The following is a 19605-nucleotide window of genomic DNA, read 5'->3' on the forward strand; positions in this document are numbered from 1 at the left end:
AAAAAAAAAGAAAAAAAACTTTCTTCAGGTGACTGACCCCTGTTTTTTTCTTGATCAACATTGTTTTACAAATTAAAATTTACATTCCAGTAACAGGTTGAGTGTATTGCAGAAGACCATGTCAAATGGCTTATAATTTAATGTCTAATATATAAAGAACACCTTTAACTAATCTGGCCTTATTTTGGTGGTCTAAGTGAACAGAAGTACAAATAAACGCTAAATGCATTTGATAATTCAGTAGTATGAATGTTCAAAGAAACATTTCAATTTGTCATTTTTTTGATTTACATTAAACATAGATTTTGAATTGATGGAAACATGGATGTTCTCAGCCCAGTACAAGGCAGTAATATCTTTCAAGCCGTTTCCCAAACAAAAGTAGTGCAGAATGGGAGGAGGACCTATACATGATCGGAATTGATAATTAATCGACACCAGTGTTAAGGAATTTTTTTGAAAGTGTAGAAGTAAATTCAGCTGAGCATCAGACCTTCTAATCTGGGCCTTTGTGGAATTCAAAGTGCATAGAAAACAGAACATTGAGGGAATCGAAAACACAGTGTGGTGTTAATGGCTGGTGGAAGGGCTTTCCCAATATCACAAAAAGGAAGTAGAAAGGGTAGGAAGAGCACATATTCAACCACCCTCAAAAAGGTCAGCAACCTTTAGTCGTGAACATAAGGGTCAAACCGGCATCTTGATTCTATTTCACATGGGTAACTTCTGAACCAACATTTTTTTTAAATAATAGTCTGCTCCTATTTCATTAAATTGGCAGCTAATGTCAACAGTCTTAAAAAATATATATGAATTTTATTGATATACAAAAGTCAATCATAAAACCCCACAGAAAAACATAAAATGAAGAACAAGGCAGTACATTGTAAACTTGTACTAGCACGGAGTAGTTCCAAAAAGGATAAAATGTGGTTAACTTGCACTCAATTTAGCCTCGCTTGTTCTACAGTTTCAAACACTAAAAAGACATAAGTGCAACAGCATAGAATAGACAGTCGGTCTCGTGGGTGTGGGGGACTAGTCAAAGTAACTGCCCTCCTAAGTTTGGAGTATTTGCACAAAAAAAGTGTCTTGTGCTAGTGCAAATACACAGTGATTTTCACAAAGTTAATAGAGTTTTTGTCAAACAACATATTCTCTCATTCAGAAATATTCCATACACACCCTTTTCAACACACAATCATCCAACATGTTTCTTACCAAAACGCAAACACACAAAAAAGGGGTATGAACCAAGTAAAAGGAAATTCGTCAGGGAGCTGTCATATCTATGTCAACAATGTCCACACTGAGTGACGCCCAAGGCGTAGTGGACTAAGAAGACAGAAAACAACCCAACAATTGGGTGTTAAACACTTCAATTCTATCCAAAATGAAATGTAAATAATAGCGTACAGTAAATTTGCTACTAATACTTTCTATTATATATGCATCCACAAAAAACAAAGACGTTGTCGGTCCATGTGTTACCCTCAGTTAGGAGGCCTAGAGTGACCAATCCTAAGTTCTCCCGAGGAGTGCTCTGTTGACAGAAATACACGGAGCGGTGAAAACTTCACTCTAGGGTATTGGAGGGTAGATCCAGGTCATATATCTCTGTTATCTTGAGGATATAAGACCCGTGGATCTACTCGGGGTATGGACATACACGGCGAGAGAAATCTGTTCTGAAGCGGGAAGCCGTGTCTCTAAATGGCAGTTCTCGGAACGAATGTAAAGGCTCGTCTGTCGTCTGGAGGAAGCTCGGAGAGTTTTTCCTTTAAGCGCACGGCACCGTCTTCTGGGTTGTAGAGGTGGGCGTGACCAAGGGCTTTCCCCGCTGGTAAAGGCCATCTAGCTCCAGTACTTAAGGCCTTTGCGGCTGGGTCAAACCCTGCAGTGCCCATTAATGAGATTAGCACATTGGCATCACTGGGTGATTGCGATTCAATGCAAATAATTTGCTCCCATTAAATAAAGGCAGACCTGGCCATGCACCCTTTCAGTAAAGGGAGGCAAGCAAAACAGAAGATGGCCACCAGCAAAACATCAAGGGTGCTCACTTGTGAGACTCTTCCATTTTTCATGGTGTCACAGCCAGAGTCAGAGGGGTGCCTGGCAGGGTCAAATATCATCTCACTGTGCTGCAGTGTGCATCATGGACGACAGGGTAGCAGCCCTCAGCTCCTTCGAAATGCGTGTGTTCATCGACAGATTTGGTCACCCATCCAAGGGAACTGTTAAACCAGCTCCCTGCCACCAGGTGTTAATAGTGCAATGGGATATCTTGCTAGGAAATTGCCCATTGGAGGATGTGAGTCGAAACAGTGGTAGGCTAAATAACAATGGATGCTTTCCCATGCAAGTGAGATTTGTTCTTCATGTGCACTGTGATGATGACCCCTACCTAACCATGGAGGTGGATTGTCAAGATGCCACAACAAGGCGCATGTTGTAGAGCCTGGCAGTGGCATGTGGAGGATTCACTGTCCCACACCACCATTTCCTGGTGAAGAGGCTGGAGCTTGTCACATTGACCAGCACCAGGGTACTGTCCTTTTAAGGAGCATGTGACCTTTAGAGAATGCATCCTCCCTCTGTTAATAACTGTCAGAAGCCAACAATATTCCATCAATATTCCCACCTACCAAACATGGCCGGCATTTTATACACAGATTAGTCACAATTTGAATGCAAATTTGAATGCAAAGAAAAACCACAAACGAGAGTGAACTCCTGCTCACGTGGTACCCCCCTAGGTCCCAGTGACTAGAGAAGGTGTTGTGCACACAAGAGGCTTCAGAAATGGGAGCTTCTGCAGAGTCGCAAAGGCCCAGCTCGTGTGAACAGCTCTGTGCCAAGATTCTAGAAAAAGACAGTGATCACAAGCTGGAGCTTACCAAGATTCAGGCTTCACAAGGTTCTTCCAGAGGATCTGGAGGTTCTGGGTTCTTTTCACATCCTAGGTTTCCAAAAGATCTCTTACGTATGTATGGAACGAAGAATGACATAATTGACTGGCTTGTAACCTTTGAGTATGCATGTGGGGTACAAGGAGTGGGTGATGCTGACAGGATTGCACGGTTGATCAGCAGACTGCCCCATTCTGGCTGCAGTACCGTTATGGAAATGTTAAAGTCTGAAAGATTAGACTTTGAAAAACTGAAGCAATCTCTTATCCTCAAGTTTGGGAAGACTCCTGTCCAATACCTGAGGAGGTTAAGAGAATACAAAAGAAAAGAAAGTATGACCTATGTAATTTATGCTTCAGATTCTTTAAAAAAACGTATGTGGCTGGATAGAGGGATATCAAGAAACCACCTTTGAGGGTATGATCAATTTGGTCATGCTTGAACATATTTGTGCCTCTAGTTCCCCACAGCTAAAGCAGCATTTGGCTGACTCCAAGGAGTTAAATCCAAAGAGGCTAGCCATTGCTGCTGACTTATGGGTATCACATAGAGTGTCCCATAAGCACTACCCTGCTTCAGGTAAGCAGGAGGAGGGAAATAAGCAGAAAGAGAAAGAGGGTTTGGGTACTGCTAAAACGATGTCCAAGAAGACCCAGAAATGTTTAATAAGGTGAATTCATCAGAATCAGGTCCGGGTAGTGGGACTAACCATCCCACGCATGTGAGTGGTTTCTCTAAGCCACCCTATGTGTGAGGTGCCAGTGGGACTTGCTACAGTTCTGGAGCCAGTGACCACAAGAAGGGGGACCCAAAATGTAAGGGTAAGACCTTGGGGGTCCACTGTGCCAGTCTGGCCTTCTCTCAGTATGAGGAAGAAGAGATGGCAGGGGTGTCCCTCCCTTTAGACTGAATTCCCCTCATAGGAAGAGTCTGAAGTTAGTCTAGATTCCTTGGAAGCTAGCAGTACTGGAGCATTGGCTCCCATCCCAGCCCTGTTGCATAGTAATAATTCTTATGAGGATAGTGTTCAGGTAGGAGGTATAAATACCTCTTCTGTTAGGAACACTGGGCCCAGTCCTACTGAAGTAGCTTCCTTCATGGTAAACCCGCAGGTTCTTGCCAGAGTTCCTGTGGGGGGTAACTCATTTTGCTTGTAGGCCCTCTCTTAATTTTCCAGTAGCACCTGTCATTCAAGCTGTGATTAGTGAAATGGTCAGGGCATCTGTCAATATGAGGGGAGTGGTTCCTAGAAGAGTGCTGGGTGAGTTGAGTCTTCAAGACTTAGGTCCTGATAGGCCCTCACCAGACCCTTCAAGCACTAGGCCTCAGAATCAGGCTGTCTTAGTCAAGCCTAAGAGGAAGCGTAGGCCTAAGGGGAAACCCATGGCCAGAGAGGTCAGAAACAGAGGCAGAGGGAAGGAGAATATTCCCCCTGCCTTACCTACAACTGATGTTGAGGTATTTGGAAGAGTACCTATTCCTAATTGGGATGAAGGACCCCCAGAAAACCTTGAATCCTATGGGCCTCCTCAGCTGCCTAATATACAGGTAGAGGAGAGTCCCAGGAGAGAGAGAAGTATGGGCCAACAGAAAAGGAAACCATCATGGTTAGGCCTATGGAGAAAGGCCTGCTTCCAATGGGAGGATTCTCCGCTGGTGAAGCAAGTTGGGTTACTGCAGAGTAAGCCCACAGAGCCCACTAGAGAAAACCTTGAGATGGTGGCAGTTACTCAGGTTGTGAGGCCCTTCCTCCTACAGTTGGTGTTTGACATTCCCCTGGTGATGCATCCTAGAGTCAGGATATCACCCGTGTGCTCTAACACACATTCTTGCTGGCCCATGATGGGGGTCCCAGAAGAAAACCATTGTAGGAGTCTCACTCTCTGTCACCAGGTTGATAGGGGTGAGACAGGAATTCAATGACTCCAGAGTTCACTTTTTTATAAACCGTTTTTATTATTTTCCTTATAAAACATAGCATACAAACAATAAACACAGCCAAAAATGCATGACTAGTCTATCCTAAATAACCAATCAAACTTTCCATACTCTAGAACACCCTCCCACCCCCTAAACCTGCCCCGGTTACCACCCCCCGGTTTGCCTCTATCACAATCCTGTGTCATGGGTTTGCTTACCTCACTATGGCCAACTTGTTCAGGGAGTCAACCAAGTGTCAAATGGAACAAGAGCCATTGCCCTTCCTCAAGCATGAAGTTGGTGTATGGGAACAGGATGCAACCACTTGTCAGTGAAGTGTACAGTACCGGGCCACCCCCACTACCCAAGCCCAAGTGAGGACTTTCCTGGGCCTCACTGGGAAACATAGGAGCAAAGTGGCAACCTATAGCAATATAGCTGTCCCTCTGACTGCCCTCACTACTCATAGGGGACCTAAAGAGTTCTTATGGACCCTTGAGTGTGAGAAGGCAGTGCCTTAAGTGGCACTACAAATCGAGCCGGGGCCCATCGAGGGGGCGTGGCCTAACAACGGGGGTCTTGATGGGCTGTTAGGCCACGCCCCCTTGACGAGCCCCGGCTCAATGGGCTACTGGCACCCCTGCCAGGCAGCCTTTTGTAGAGATTAGCACCCTCTCCCCTTTGGGGGAGAGGGTGCTGATCTCTGCATTTCTATTCTATAGGCTTGCCTGGCAGGGGACAGCGCCTCTCCTATTCAGCCTTAATGGTGGCGCTGCCCCTCGCCAGCTGGGGAGGGGCAGCGTCACCATTAAGGCTGAAAGGGTGAGGCCACTGGAAGCAGAGGCCTTTTTCCTAAAGACTGAAACTCCCGAGAATCCACGGGAGCTTCAGTATTTAGAAAGCAAGGCCTCTGCTTCCAGCGGCCTCACGTTTTCTCCATAATGGTGGCGCCGGCCCACGTGCATCCCTTGATTAAAGGGATGCCTCGCAGGTGCGGCGCCACCATTATGGCTGAAAGGCATTTTTTTCTGAAGCCTGAAGCTCTCGCATACGAGCGAGAGCTTCAGGCTGTAGAAAAAAAAGATTTTTCCTGTAGTGGCCGGGGCTGACAGGGGAGATTAGTGGGCCCCGGCAGGGCCCCGCCTCAAAACGAAATTTCGGAGACTGCCGGGGCCCAGCCCCGGCAGGCCCCGGCCCACTTAAAGCCCTGTGAGAAGGCCTTCACTGGCCTCAAAGAATCCTTTGGTCAGGCCCCTAGTTTAAGGGCACCTGATTGGAAGAGACCTTTCTTAGTACAGCCATATGCCTATGACACTGGGATAGTTGGAAAACCTTCACAGCTTATTGACACAGGTGAGGAACATTCTATTTGTCTAATAAGCTACTAGTTTAGCAGTGGAGTACTCAGTTGGCCCCAGGTGGAGAAGAGTTGTGTTCCATTGTATGGTGCCTTGGGAAGTTGAGGTCCTACCTCCATGGGACCCACTTCACTGTATATGCTCACCCTAAGCCTTTGAAGTGGTTGATAGATGTTGAGGGAGAGCATCCAAAGCGGCTCAGGTGGTTCATGAGTCTGGAGGCCTTGAACTTCACTATTGGGCATATGCCAGAACCCAAGTGTAGCAATTTTGATGGGCTGTCCAACAGGGCTAACCGAATGGAACAGAGGACCCATCCAGAGGTGGATTAGTTCCCCCTGTCCGTTGGTCCGGGGGGGGGGGGGGACAGAGGATCCATCCAGGGGTGGATTAGTTCCCCCTGTCCCTTGGTCGGGGCGGGGGAAGGGGTTAGGAAATATTTCTATTTACTGCACTTTTCGTCAAACTTTATGGAACCCCCAAACTTTTTTCTTTTATTTTTTAATCTGACCTGAACTTTTCCCAGTGCAGTAATGCTTTAAGCTTCACTGCACTGGCTTTTGCTAACATCTTATGGGGAAACTGATATGTCCTTCAGGCTGTCAGTACTGGGAAACATTGTTTCCCATGGTTGTGTTACTGTATTATTACTTTTGGTTACTTTTTTATCACGTGGTAGCTTTTTATCATTGTACAATGCAGCTTAAACTGCAGTACAATGGGGTGCGTATTTATTTTGCCCTAGGCTAACACTCAGAGGATTTTTGGTTACTCTAGGTGCGCTTAAAGGATAAACTGGTGGCAGCAGTGACTTTTTCCCACTTTTTGGGACTTTTCATTTTAGCCTTACAGCGATTACTGCATTTGGCTAATAACTGTGCCTAGTGTTCAAACATGGCCGTGCCACATGGTTTTTCGCTTGTCCTTTTGCCATTTCCTGAGAGGCCAGGAAAATCCTTATAAGGACTTATAGTGCCTGGCAAAGCAGAAGCTTTTGGCGGGCTACTGGAGGGCTGTGTGTGTTTGCTGGCAGGGTGTTGGTTGGGACTGTCTGGTCCCAATCCAGAAACTGGTTTCAGTTTGTCTGAGTGGTATGCATGAATGTTCCTGCCTGTGGTCCTGATTGGTCCTCTGCTGGGGGTGTGTGTGGGCTAGTCCTGCTATTACCTAGTGAGGGCAGCTGCTCTTACCTTGCTTTTAGGATAAGAGGAACCCTGCACCCATTCTTCAGAGATACTGGAGCAACCTCAAGGAGCCAAGTATCCTGCCAAGCTGTGAGACCCGTGAAGAGACCTGAGACCTGGCTGAAGGAAGGCTGGCAAACAACTTCTGCTGCTGTCTTGGAGGAGCCCTGTCTTGCTTGTGATCATAAGCAGTTCTGCGAGGAGCTGCCACCCTTCGAGTGGAGGGACCATCCATTCCTAACGTCTGGTCGGTGCCCTGCCAAAGGAAGCTTTCGGAAGTGTCCTGGAAGCGTCCTGTGGCTGACCAGCTTTGTTTTTGGGCTACCATGCTGCCGGTGTCACTGTACTGAGTTTCGGCCTGGAACTTAGGGGATCCTCAGCTGGCCCTACGAGACTACCTCCTGGAAAATATCGGCGTACTAGCATCGAGGGGGCCCGAGATAGTAGGGTCAGTCTGACCGCGGCTGCTCAGTCCTTTTGCATCTCCATGCTGCAGTGACCAACATCTGAAATCGCTTACCTGACCCGAGTTCAGTCCTGATAGGGGTTCTGCATTGAGTTTTGCTGCATTCTTCCATCGAGAGTCATTGCAACAGTGAAAGACACCAACCGGAGATCAGCTCAAACCTGCAACCCCTGGGAATCAAGGACTGTGACTTTCAGCTGGAAAAGCAACCTCGGACCATCTTCCTTTGTCCTGCCAAGTCTGGGGAAGAATCAGAGTATGGGGGACGGGGTGGGGGGTAAGTTACAGAGTTTCTAACCTACCCCTATACTCCCATTGTAAGTCTATGGGCTTATAATAAACCTTAAAGGGATACTCTAGTAAAAAAATTTATTTCAAAAATAGATAGGCCACATTAAAAAAAAAATACTAGCATCCTCCGTTTTAAAACTTCCTATGTAAAATTTTGAGCTATTCAAGCTCAAAATTCGAAAAAGCAAGCACAGGGGGGCCGCCATTTTGTGAAATGGAGGCCCTCCTGTGCTGGCTTTTGCTTTTGCGGCACTAATGAAGGAAAAGCCAGCCAGCTGTAGTAAACAAAGTCTACCGCTGGGTGGCTTTCCCTTCATTAGTGCCGGGACTCGGAGGACGCGGACCGGAGACCAGAGCAGGAAAGCTGCAGCTGAATCTCGGTAGGTGCTATTTATTTTTTTTACAAAAAATAAGCACTAGCTGCGGTTTTTTTTCTAAGTTTTCCGGGCTGGAGGAGCCCGGAAAACTTAGAAATAAAACCGCAGCTTTAAAAACGTATTTATGTTTGTGGTCGCTTTTGAAGCGACCGCAAACATAAATACGTTATTGTGTTGGAAAACGCTGCGGTTTTAAAACCGCAGCGTTTTCCAACACAACCGCGTGTGTTTCTGCCTGCTGTGGCTATCACTTTGGCTCTCCGGTGCTCCCAGGAGCACCGGAGACCCAAAGTGAAAGCCACAGCAGGCAGAAACACACGCGGTTATGTTTACATGCCGCGTAGTGTTTCTACCTGCAGCTGATTTCCCATTTGGGGCTCTCGGGCTCCCCGTGGGGAGCCCGAGATCCCCAAATGGGAAATGCTACGTTGTCTGCCTGAATCTTCTTTTCCATTTGGGGCTCTCGGGCTCCGGGGAGCCCGAGAGCCCCAAATGGAAAAGCAGATTCAGGCAGACACAACGCGGTTGTTTTCTGCAATGCCGCGTTGTGTCTGCTTGAATCTGCTTTTCCATTTGGGGCTCTCGGGCTCCGGGAGCCCGAGAGCCCCAAATGGAAAAGCAGATTCAGGCAGACACAACACGGTTGTGTTGGAAAACGCTGCGGTTTTAAAACCGCAGCGTTTTCCAACACAATAACGTTGTATTTATGTTTGCGGTCGCTTCAAAAGCGACCGCAAACATAAATACAACGTTTTTAAAGCTGCGGTTTTATTTCTAAGTTTTCCGGGCTCCTCCAGCCCGGAAAACTTAGAAAAAAAACCGCAGCTAGTGCTTATTTTTTGTAAAAAAAATAAATAGCACCTACCGAGATTCAGCTGCAGCTTTCCTGCTCTGGTCTCCGGTCCGCGTCCTCCGAGTCCCGGCACTAATGAAGGGAAAGCCACCCAGCGGTAGACTTTGTTTACTACAGCTGGCTGGCTTTTCCTTCATTAGTGCCGCAAAAGCCAGCACAGGAGGGCCTCCATTTCACAAAATGGCGGCGCCCTTGTGCTTGCTTTTGAGCTTAAATATCTCAAAATTTTACATAGGAAGTTTTAAAACGGAGGATGCTAGTATTTTTTTTTTAATGTGGCCTATCTATTTTTGAAATAAAATTTTTTACTAGAGTATCCCTTTAATTATAACAATATTGGCTTCGCCATTGCTTGCTTGCACAAGACATCTGACTGTTGGGCTACTTTTGGGCATTAGTCTAACTTGAACCCTAACCCTAAGAACCCTTCACGGGACCCCAGAGACCCTACCTGCATTTTTTCCTGCTTCATATCTTCTGTGGAACTTTTACCTGAACTATTGGGCAAAAGGCCCCAGACAACTTAGTTTAGTTAGGGATCATCTCTGTTGACCTTAAGTGCACAATACTATTCTAACCTTTCCTTTGCAAGAGTTTCTGACATGTATTATTCCCTATAGCAAAGTGAATGTATATATATATTTAGTTTAATAGTCTTGTGTGATAAATCTACTTGCTAGTAGTCATTTTTCATAGTGTGTTTTTGGCCATAAATAAATAATTGTATGTGTATCCATCCTGTCTAAGTGTAATCTGTGATTCCCATTGTGTGACCTCATTGTGGACCCTTTACAAGCTCACCACCTCTGAAGATGTTAGTCGAGACCACCTGTCACTGCTATCTAAACTGGTTTGGCTACAGCTTCCCAGAGTTGTTCCTGTCACAATATAGGGTGGCCTTCTATACACCTGTTCACTAGGCTAGAGTATACAAAATCAGTCCTAACCGTGGGTACTTGCTTGCATGGTTTAAAATGCAGATTGGGAGCCATAAGTGTGGTGTGATGCACATGGTGGTAGCCTACCTAAGGAGAGACAGCCAAGGGGCTAGACATTGATCCTTCCAGGCCCAATCAAGAGAAGCCTTTGTTTTTGTCTGCGCTTCTCTTTGCATGCCCAGGAGAGGGATGCCCAAGAACACAATACCTAAGAGAGGAAGGGTGGAGGTGTGACAGGCCAATCAGAGCAGGACAAGGAGGGAGGAAAAACGCTAAGCTGCAATTGGCTTGAGAGTTACCTTGCATTACTTGCTCTGCCTGAATGCTATGTTACGTTATCCTGAGTGTGTGTTTTATAAGGTGCTTAGTCAAGAGCTAAGTTACTTTAGGGCACCAGGATCATGAGACACAACTATAGTCCTGCAAAAATCTGATATACCACTGTGGTGAAAGAGCCACACATCCCAGTCCCCAAAACCTTGTGTGGAGGGCTGTGTTGGCGTGCTGTACTTGCTTGCTTCATGCAATTTAAGGCTGGCCTGTACATCTCACAAGTCTCAAAGTCAACCAGCTGCTACTGACATCAAATCTATGATCTCAAGGGCGTTTACAACTATATTCACTGCAGTTGTTATTTGATCAGCTGCCTCGTTTTTCATAATCTTTTTGTAATCTTCTCTGGATACTGAATGTAGCAGGCAATTACTGCTACTCCCTGGATTTACATTATTTGTGCTTTGCCCAGGTTACTTGGCATTTAGAGATCTCCAGAATCAGGTGCTTCGTGGGCCATCAAAGCCTGAATGTTCTGCTCATCCACACTCTCAGTGGGCATAGATATTTCCTTAGCGGCTCCAATGCGCACAGGCACTGCAGTGCTCTTAACTCACTCTTTTTGGATGCTAAACTTGTAAGGTCTTTCACCCATAACCAACTATCTAAATGTCCCATGAAGTGTTAATTGATAGAACAATAACTGCTCATAGGATGATGGTCTTTACAAGCAGATATTTTATTTAATTTCATAACACTTTATTTCGACATATGTATATTTATAAAAGTGAACATTTGTGAGTTTATGGGTTTGTGACTTTGCATATGTTCCCTATACAATTGCACACTGCTTCACCAATCTGCTCCAAATTTTGCACAGTCACCTGTTAGGGCTCTTCGGGCATTACTGGCTCCATGACATCTGGAAACGCCACCCCTTTCCCCAGATTTCAGCAAAAGAGTAAATGTGGGTAAGGGTTTGTGGCTTCACGTATGTTCCATATACAATTCCACACCGTTTCACCAATCTGCACCACATTTTGCACAGTCATCTGTTAGGACCCTCCCAACAGACATTACTGGCTACATGACATTTGGACACCCCACACCTTTCCCAGGTTTTCAGCAAACGTCCTTGGGTTTTTGGCTTCACGTATGTTCCCTATACAATTCCACACCGTTTCAGCAATCTGCACCGATTTTTGCACAGTCATCTGTTAGGACCCTCCGGACGGACAATACTGGCTACATGACATTTGAACACCCCACCCCTTTCCCTGGATTTCAGCAAAAGTGAAAATGTGTTGGTGGGTGTGTGGCTCTGCGTATGTTCCCTATACAATTGCACACAGTTTTACCTTTGCCTCAAGTTTTGCAGAGTCACCTGTTAGGGTCCTCCGGACATTACTGGCTACATGAAATTTGGACACCCCAACCTTTGACCCGGATTTGGGCAAAAGTCAACATTTGTTTGTGGGTTTGTGGCTTGGCGAAGCATTGCTCCTTAAACAATTCCAGACCATTTCACAAATCTGCACCAAATTTTGCACAGTTACCTATACCTATGAGGGAATGAAAGCCCAGGCACCGCCCGGTATATCAGCTAGTAATGTCATAAAAGCTACATTCACCACAAATACATTAGCAATGCACACAAGAAGAATAAACATTTTAATATTACAAAACTGGGTAAAACAATCAGTAAAACATTCTATAAATTGCATAAACCCAACAACATTATAAATGCTCCTGGTTCTTCTTTGCTCTTAGGTTCCAAACCAACACAAGATATTTACAAGTGGCATACATTGCAAGCACATGCACAATGCTAGAATTAAGACAGACTGACATTGCCTCAATAGCAAAAGCAAACGCAGATATTAATGTGCAGGACACATACCCGTCAATCAGAGGGAACCGTTCCATCAACTCCCGGGTTCTTGGTTCTATTTCTCCGCTAGATGCCACAATTCCAGGAAGAAGCACCCAGAGGCAGAGCCACACTGGCATCCTCAGCACTTGAACCAGACACCTCAGCAAATAAACATGGCGGTGCCACATCGTCATCGCGCAGATCCAAGTTCTGGGTCCAGGGCAGTCAAGTGTCTACTTGCACAGCCTTCTCTCAAACGTTTGAGTGTGGTCTCACTCTTTCAGACGTGTGATCTTGATTCTGTAAGCAGAGGGAATAATGATAGAGATGATGGATGCCATTATTAGTTGAACTCCTATTTGTCCCCGCTATCCTTCAAGACCACAGGGATCCCCTCCACAGACAGAGTCTTTACACCAAGCCCCGCCCCCGTTCCCCGGCCCCCGTAGCATGAGTCATTTTGAATTCTGCAATTCTGTAGTTAAGACAAAGTGGAAGAGGGCAGAATCAGGGAGAAATGTGTGCCCTTCTAGAGAAGTTATATTCTAAGTTGGAGCACTTCGCTGCTTGCAAGGTCAATCTGCCCTCAACTGGCGCTTTTCTGGTGCAGAACATACCGTGGAGGCTAATGGGAAGAGATGTGACCCATGCTCTTTCTGTTCCGAGGTCCTGTTCCCTTTAAGGTTTTTACTTTAGCGTCAGCAATGCCAGCTACCTGGAACTTGATGTAGAGCTTGGACCGACCCATAGAGCAACAGGGAAATGCCCAAAAGACCAGCCCATCAAGTCAGCGTGGGCTACTTGTCTAGGCAATGTGGGCCACTTTAATCTCTTAGTGCACAGAACAGTTGGTAGTTGCGTTAATGCTCCACTCACAATATTCCGGAAATGAATCCTCGGATACTATAAAAATGCTTTGTCAGGGAAAGCCATGAACTACAATGCCGGGATATGGGCATCATTATTTTGGTGCCCAGGACTATTTTACCTTCCAGTCCAATTCAACCCAAAGTGTTCACTATTCCTGAATGTCAGTTCCTAGCTTTTCTCTAGAAACGGGAAGGTGCATTGGAAAGGAAGGGCGGTTTATTGGGGATATTTTTGAAAAGACGCATTTCAAATCACACTGGGTCTGTAACATTAGTTTCAAATAGCAGGTGCCCTATATACTGAGCTCCTACAGTGGCTTAGATGATCCCAGAAAGGTGTGCCATGCAGGCTTGCCATTCTGGCTTTTCAGCTTTGCCCTGGCTAGACCATCTTCAGATTTGTTCTAAGTTTGGAATAAAAACTGAGCGCGCAACAAACTACTGTTACGCCACCACCACTGAATCACGGTTTCCCATTTTTTCCCCCTCCAAAATTTGAATTGGCAGCTCACTTACCCTCAATTCAGAAAAGCATGAGCGAAGGCCCTCTTGTCCAAAGAATGGAAATTCCCCCAGTCTCAGAATTTGGTTGGGCTCTGGCCTGACTCAGAGGATGCTGCGGCTTAGCTCATAGGAACGGGTCTGCAGAGGCGATAGAGGAACACAGCAGTGATGTCCACTCAAGAGCATGGCCACGCATTTGATTTGTGTCGGATCACACCATGTGTGAGTTGCAGAGCTTTTGCCAAGATACATGCTGCGCGCGTATCATTCTGACACTGTAGGACAAGACCAATTCATCGTCCATCTACTAGAGAGATTATCCTACAAGGAGACTGCGACTTAAATGAGCCCCTGAAGCTGTTTCTGGTTCTCACTGGAATGCACAGCTGCGCGTTGCTGCCTTCTAGAAATAGACTAGAATAGTGAATCCATATACATATGAAGAACAAACGAGACTTTGGCCGTGAAGCCAGCGGTGTGGGCTGCACTCCCAACTATCACTTAAGTGTGGTGTATATTCTCTTGGTTAACTGTTCAAGAAGGTACTTTGACGTAATAATACGATTTGAAAAAATAATAATACATCTGTTTATTTTCTGGAGAATTAATATTTTGCAATTAGCAATCGCTGTTTTGCAGATGCATCAAAATAAGATGATATGCATTTGGCCTATGCATTTCGGATTTCCATATCCTTCCTCAGGGCCAGTTTATTCTTGTCTATATCAATATGCATTCAATTGTCCCATATTCCAGAGCGTGTCAATTAGATTATAACATAGAAAGTAAACACATAAAACCATTCAAATATACCAGAGGTGGTGAAAATATCATGTCCACATGTCCATCATAGAACAACCATTACATAAAGTATTCACGGTTCACGTTCACCATAAAGTTCCATAATTCATAGTTGAAAACCAAACAGATAGATAGCGATATATCACATAGCCTATAAAGGTGTATAGAATTCATACATACGTGTTTGGGTGTTGCAAAGTCAATATCACAGATTTGGAAAAAAGAAAGAAAATGTGACAATAATCAGACAAGCGATTCTCATCAGTGTCATAGGGGGAGGCAAAGGTTTTTTTTTTTTTAAACAGACATCAGTTGTTATTAGCCTTCAAACAGAAATGTCTTCAGCCGTTTCCTGAACTGTTGCAGAGTTGTACTCTGTTTCAGGTGGATTGGGATCACATTCCAATTTCTTGGGCCCCAGACTGCAAAACTTGCCCAGCCTAGTTATTTTGTAATCATGCGTGGTTGGGTTAACAGCATCTGATTATTTGAACGTAAACTACGTTTAGGTGTTACCATTTTTAATCTTGCTTTAAGATATTCTGGAGCACTGCCTAGTAGACATTTAAAGACTATGACTAGCCCTTTAAAGGTCAGTCGCTGCTCATTGGAGAGCCAGTGTAGTCTTTTGCGGTGTTCTGTAATGTGGAATTGGCGACTCAGCCCACAAACCACCCAAACTGCTCCATTTTGAAATGTTTGACGACTCTTTATATTCGATTTAGTGGTGCCAATAAAAAGATTGTTACAATAGTCCAGTATCGTATTTACAATCGCAGCTGCAATTGAGGCTTTATTGGCTTCAGATAAATAAGGACGTATCTGCCAGAGAAGATGTGTAAGAAAGGCACAGGATGATTTGAGATGGGCCACATGCTTTTGAAAGGTCAGGTGGGCATCAAAAAATACTCCAAAAGTTTTTACATGTTCAGATACAGCAAGATTATTGCCATCTATCTCAAAAGATTTTTAAGAGTCATCTAGATTTTTTAGCCTATCTGGTGTGCTGATGATCAATATCTCTGTTTTCTTATCATTAAGAGCAAGATAATTCAGGGCCGTCCACTTCTGGATTGCCTCATGAATTCTATTAACATTTAAGAGGTCATCTTTATAGACCCCAGATAGTTTAATAACTATCTGGGTGTCATTGGCGTAGTTTGCAAATAGCATGACCATGGATTTTAGCATGTCACATAAACATTTAATATATATATATATTAAACAATAGTGGTGACAGGCATGACCCTTGGGGGACACCACATTCAACAGGAACTTTCTTGGATTTTGAAGAGCCCTTGGTTACACAAGCACTTCTAGGACCAAGAAATTACTTTAACCATAATACTGCTTCAGGAGAGCAGTGGCCTATATTCAAAAGTCTGTCTGCAAAGAGATTATGAATAACTAAATCAAATGCAGAAGATAAGTCTAACAAAGGCAGAAGAGCAGGACTGCCTTCTTCTATGATTTCTATAATACTGGCCTTCAGATCCAGGAGCGCTGTTTCTGTTCCATGATTAATCCTGAAACCAGACTGCTCATTTGCCAAGATCTTGTTAGTTTCGACAAATTTCTGGAACTGAATATATGCAATTTTGTCCAAAATCTTAAGAATAAAAGGAACATTAGTAATGGGTCAGTCATTTTCTGGGGCCATGGGGTCCAAGTTATTCTTCTTCAAAAGTGGAGTAATCCAAGCCTCTTTAATAGCATTAGGAACGACTGCCTCTTCAAAAGAACAATTTACAAGTTCCGTAACCCATGGTGTGAGAAAGGACGCAAATTCTTTGAAAAGTGTAGAGGGAAATATGTCCCCCTTGCACGATGTTGGTTTGAGCCCTTCTATAGTTGCCAGAATCTCCTGTTCTGACATTTTAGTAAAGGAGAAGGGTTCTATCTCTTGATCCTGTCCTCTCAAGGTAGAGGTCATGGTATCTTCGACTAGAGATTGTGATAATTTTTTCCTTTATATTGGCTTGGTTAGCTGTGTTTATTTATAGAAACTATCAGGTATATCTTGACACCAGTCATTGTTAATATTTATTCTGGGTTCTATGGCAGGGCCTTTAAGTTTCTTTAAAACCGAAAAAAGTTCTTTAGATTTAATGGAAGCATTTTCAATTCTTTCATTGAGAAATAATTGTTTGGCTTCTAGCGTAGAGTCCTTATAGTCCTTAGCGGCAGCTTTATAGGCTGATAGAGTGATAAGAGAAGGGTGATTCCGGCATTGGCGTTCACATTTTCTTTTATTTTTCTTCACAGTAATTAGGTCGGGTGAGAAACGATGTTTATGTCCTTTATGTTTTTTATTTCTGACCGGACGAGAGGGTGCAAGAATGTCAAAAGCATTATTCATAGCATTTCTAAAGGCAGCAGTAAAATCATCCAATGACAGATTACCGCCTAATGGTGGTAGAAGAGGTTGGATAGTTGTTTGAAAGGCCTTAGCTGTGAAATGTTTTGTATTGCGCATTTCACAGGGGACCTTTATTTTGTTGGGAGCCCTATCAAGTTCTAACGAAAATGTATCAAAGAGTGATCTGACCATGGATATGGTTCTACATTCTTTAGAGAAGAATTAATATCTTTAGTAAGTACCCAATCAAGCATATTTCCTATGGAAGTTAGTGCTTGTAAAAGAGATTGTACCTCAGTGTCTTGCTGATTATTAGCCCAGAGCTTAAAATCACCTAACATAACAGTAGCCCTATTATTTTAACATGAACCTCTGACGAGTGCCATTAACTGTTCCTCAAAAAGAGGTGTGTCACGTAGTGGCCAGTATATAATGATTATACTCAGTGAGTGCATTGCATCAATATTGAGTTTCAGTTAGATTGTTTCGCATAAGTCCAGTTGGGGAGGTGTTGATACATAAAAATCAAGCAAGGTTTTAAAAACCATTGCTACTCCGCCACCACGCCCTGATTTACGGTCAGAGTGTAGGCATTTATAACCTTCGGGTGCAGCGAGTGCTATGGCATGTAATGCTATGTCATGAAGCCAGGTCTTAGTTAATATGAGGAGATCAAAATGATTTTCCACAATACTATCATTAATCTCCCCTGCATGCATTACCATAGAACGTTTATTCAGGAGACCACATTTGATAATAGTTTCCATGTTAGATGGTATAGATATATGTTGTATAGGTAAAATATTTTTTTCACAATCAGGTGGTGGTTTGCTAATTTTGGCTTGGGGGCATGCAGTTTTTATTTTTTTTTCCTGAGCGGTATATAATAAAGGGGAGCCAGGTATATCCCGAACTGTAACTACGATTAGATCACAGTCTTGATTGGCAGATTTAACTTCCTCTGATATGAGTCGTAACAGTGTTCTACGATTCCTCTGTATTGATGATACAAGATCACAATGAGAGGATACATATGTATGCATAATTAGTTTTCTAGAAAAAAAAACAATATTATGTAATAATCAGAAGAACGAATAGTAGGAGAGGAAGAGAGTTGGCAGAGCAGAGCACTCACCGAAGCGAAACTGGAGTAAACTGGCCCCTACGCGAATGACGTGGAGTTATGTGCTGGCGCGAAACTACAATACTTCTGAGTAATGTAGTTCGCAGCCAGTAGGCTAACACAGAAGCCCAGCAAAAATGCGAAGCACTTCCTTAAAACTAAATATAAACCATGCTATAATAAAAGCGAGGGTTGCACATATACTTCTAAATAGTATGACTGATTTAAAAATGTATTTAGGCAAGTAAAAAGGAGATTTCTAAACGACGCACTAAAATCAATTAAAATGAAATACAAATAATATGTAGCAGCAGCATTCTAATACTAAGAAATTTAAAATCCAACTGGATATGATCTCTTGTTAATACCTCAATAGATTGGTAAAACGTATGTTGTAAAGCACATAATAGTAGTTCGCTAAGTCGTTGTATGCATTCAAATCTATTACTTGATAAGCCTTTGCAACGCGACATCTCAAATGATCATATGGTTGTTGTAATTGTCATTTCCAAGTGGTGCCACTATGCACTATATAACGTTCATATTAGTGTATGTATTTAGATCTTGAACTTGACAGGCTATTGAAGAGCAGTGTCTCAAATGATCTTATGGTTGTTCATGATTATCAAAAAATGTAAAATATAACATAACAATTATCAAACACTATTGTTACGACACATCAATCCTAATTAGGTTAAACATTGATAATAAAGACTCAACACACAATTCTGATCATGCTCATTAAAAATCAAACTACACTTTGGTTAATATGCTAGAGATTAGATTAATGTTGATATTGTCCAACTCGCTTAAAGACATTACATTGCCAGTCCTTGCATTATTTCTATGTTGTTTCAAAGTCAATGACTTTGAGGTACTATAGAAAACAGCTAGATCAAGTTCTTCATTAATTCCACCTGGTGCTAGTGAGTCCAATCTTTCTATCGAGTAAGCTTCTTTTTGCGCTTGCTGTTTCTTAAGAACGCTATTTTGTCCTTTGGTCTGTATTACTTCCAATACTAGGAATCGCAGTTGTGTAATGGAGTGTCCATTATCTTTGAAGTGCCTTGCCACCGTTGAGGCTTGATTAGTATTTCTGATGCATAATTTGTGTTCATTAATGCGAACTCGCACCTTGCGTGATGTTATCCCACGTAGTATTTCCCGCAGGGGCACTTGATTGCGTAGATTACATTTTCTGATAAACACGTCGCGTGATACTTTAACTTGATCTTTTCTCCCATTCTTGGATGTGACACTGTGTTGCCTTTCATTACATTGATGCAGTTACTGCAACTCATACAAGGGTATGTTTGTGGATACTTATCCAGTATTTTGCTTGTAGGCCTCCCTCATGTGTTCACTAGCATGTTGCGTAGGTTGCTGCTTTTTTGATACGCAAACACTGGTGGTTGCTGAAATAGGTCTTTGGTCCTGGTGTCACTGGTGAGATATTCCACCGGTTCAGGATGATTTCCTTAATCATTCTGCTCTGAATGGAGTA

The 19605-nt window shown here is 43.6% G+C and overlaps 1 protein-coding gene across 2 annotated transcripts in view; it reads right to left on the bottom strand.

Moving 5' to 3' along the window:
• Window positions 1–19605, bottom strand: part of LOC138528210 (dipeptidase 2-like) — a 468557-nt gene that overhangs the window by 286319 nt on the left and 162633 nt on the right. For both annotated transcript variants that reach the window (XM_069639676.1, XM_069639669.1), the window contains exon 2: window positions 12473–12745. In XM_069639676.1, coding sequence (XP_069495777.1) covers window positions 12473–12639 — 167 coding nt within the window. In that variant the 5' untranslated portion in view covers window positions 12640–12745. The remainder of the gene's footprint in view (window positions 1–12472; window positions 12746–19605) is intronic.

This window comes from Ambystoma mexicanum, chromosome 1q, assembly GCF_040938575.1.
Source record: "Ambystoma mexicanum isolate Mex_15411 chromosome 1q, UKY_AmexF1_1, whole genome shotgun sequence".
Lineage (NCBI taxonomy): Eukaryota > Metazoa > Chordata > Amphibia > Caudata > Ambystomatidae > Ambystoma > Ambystoma mexicanum.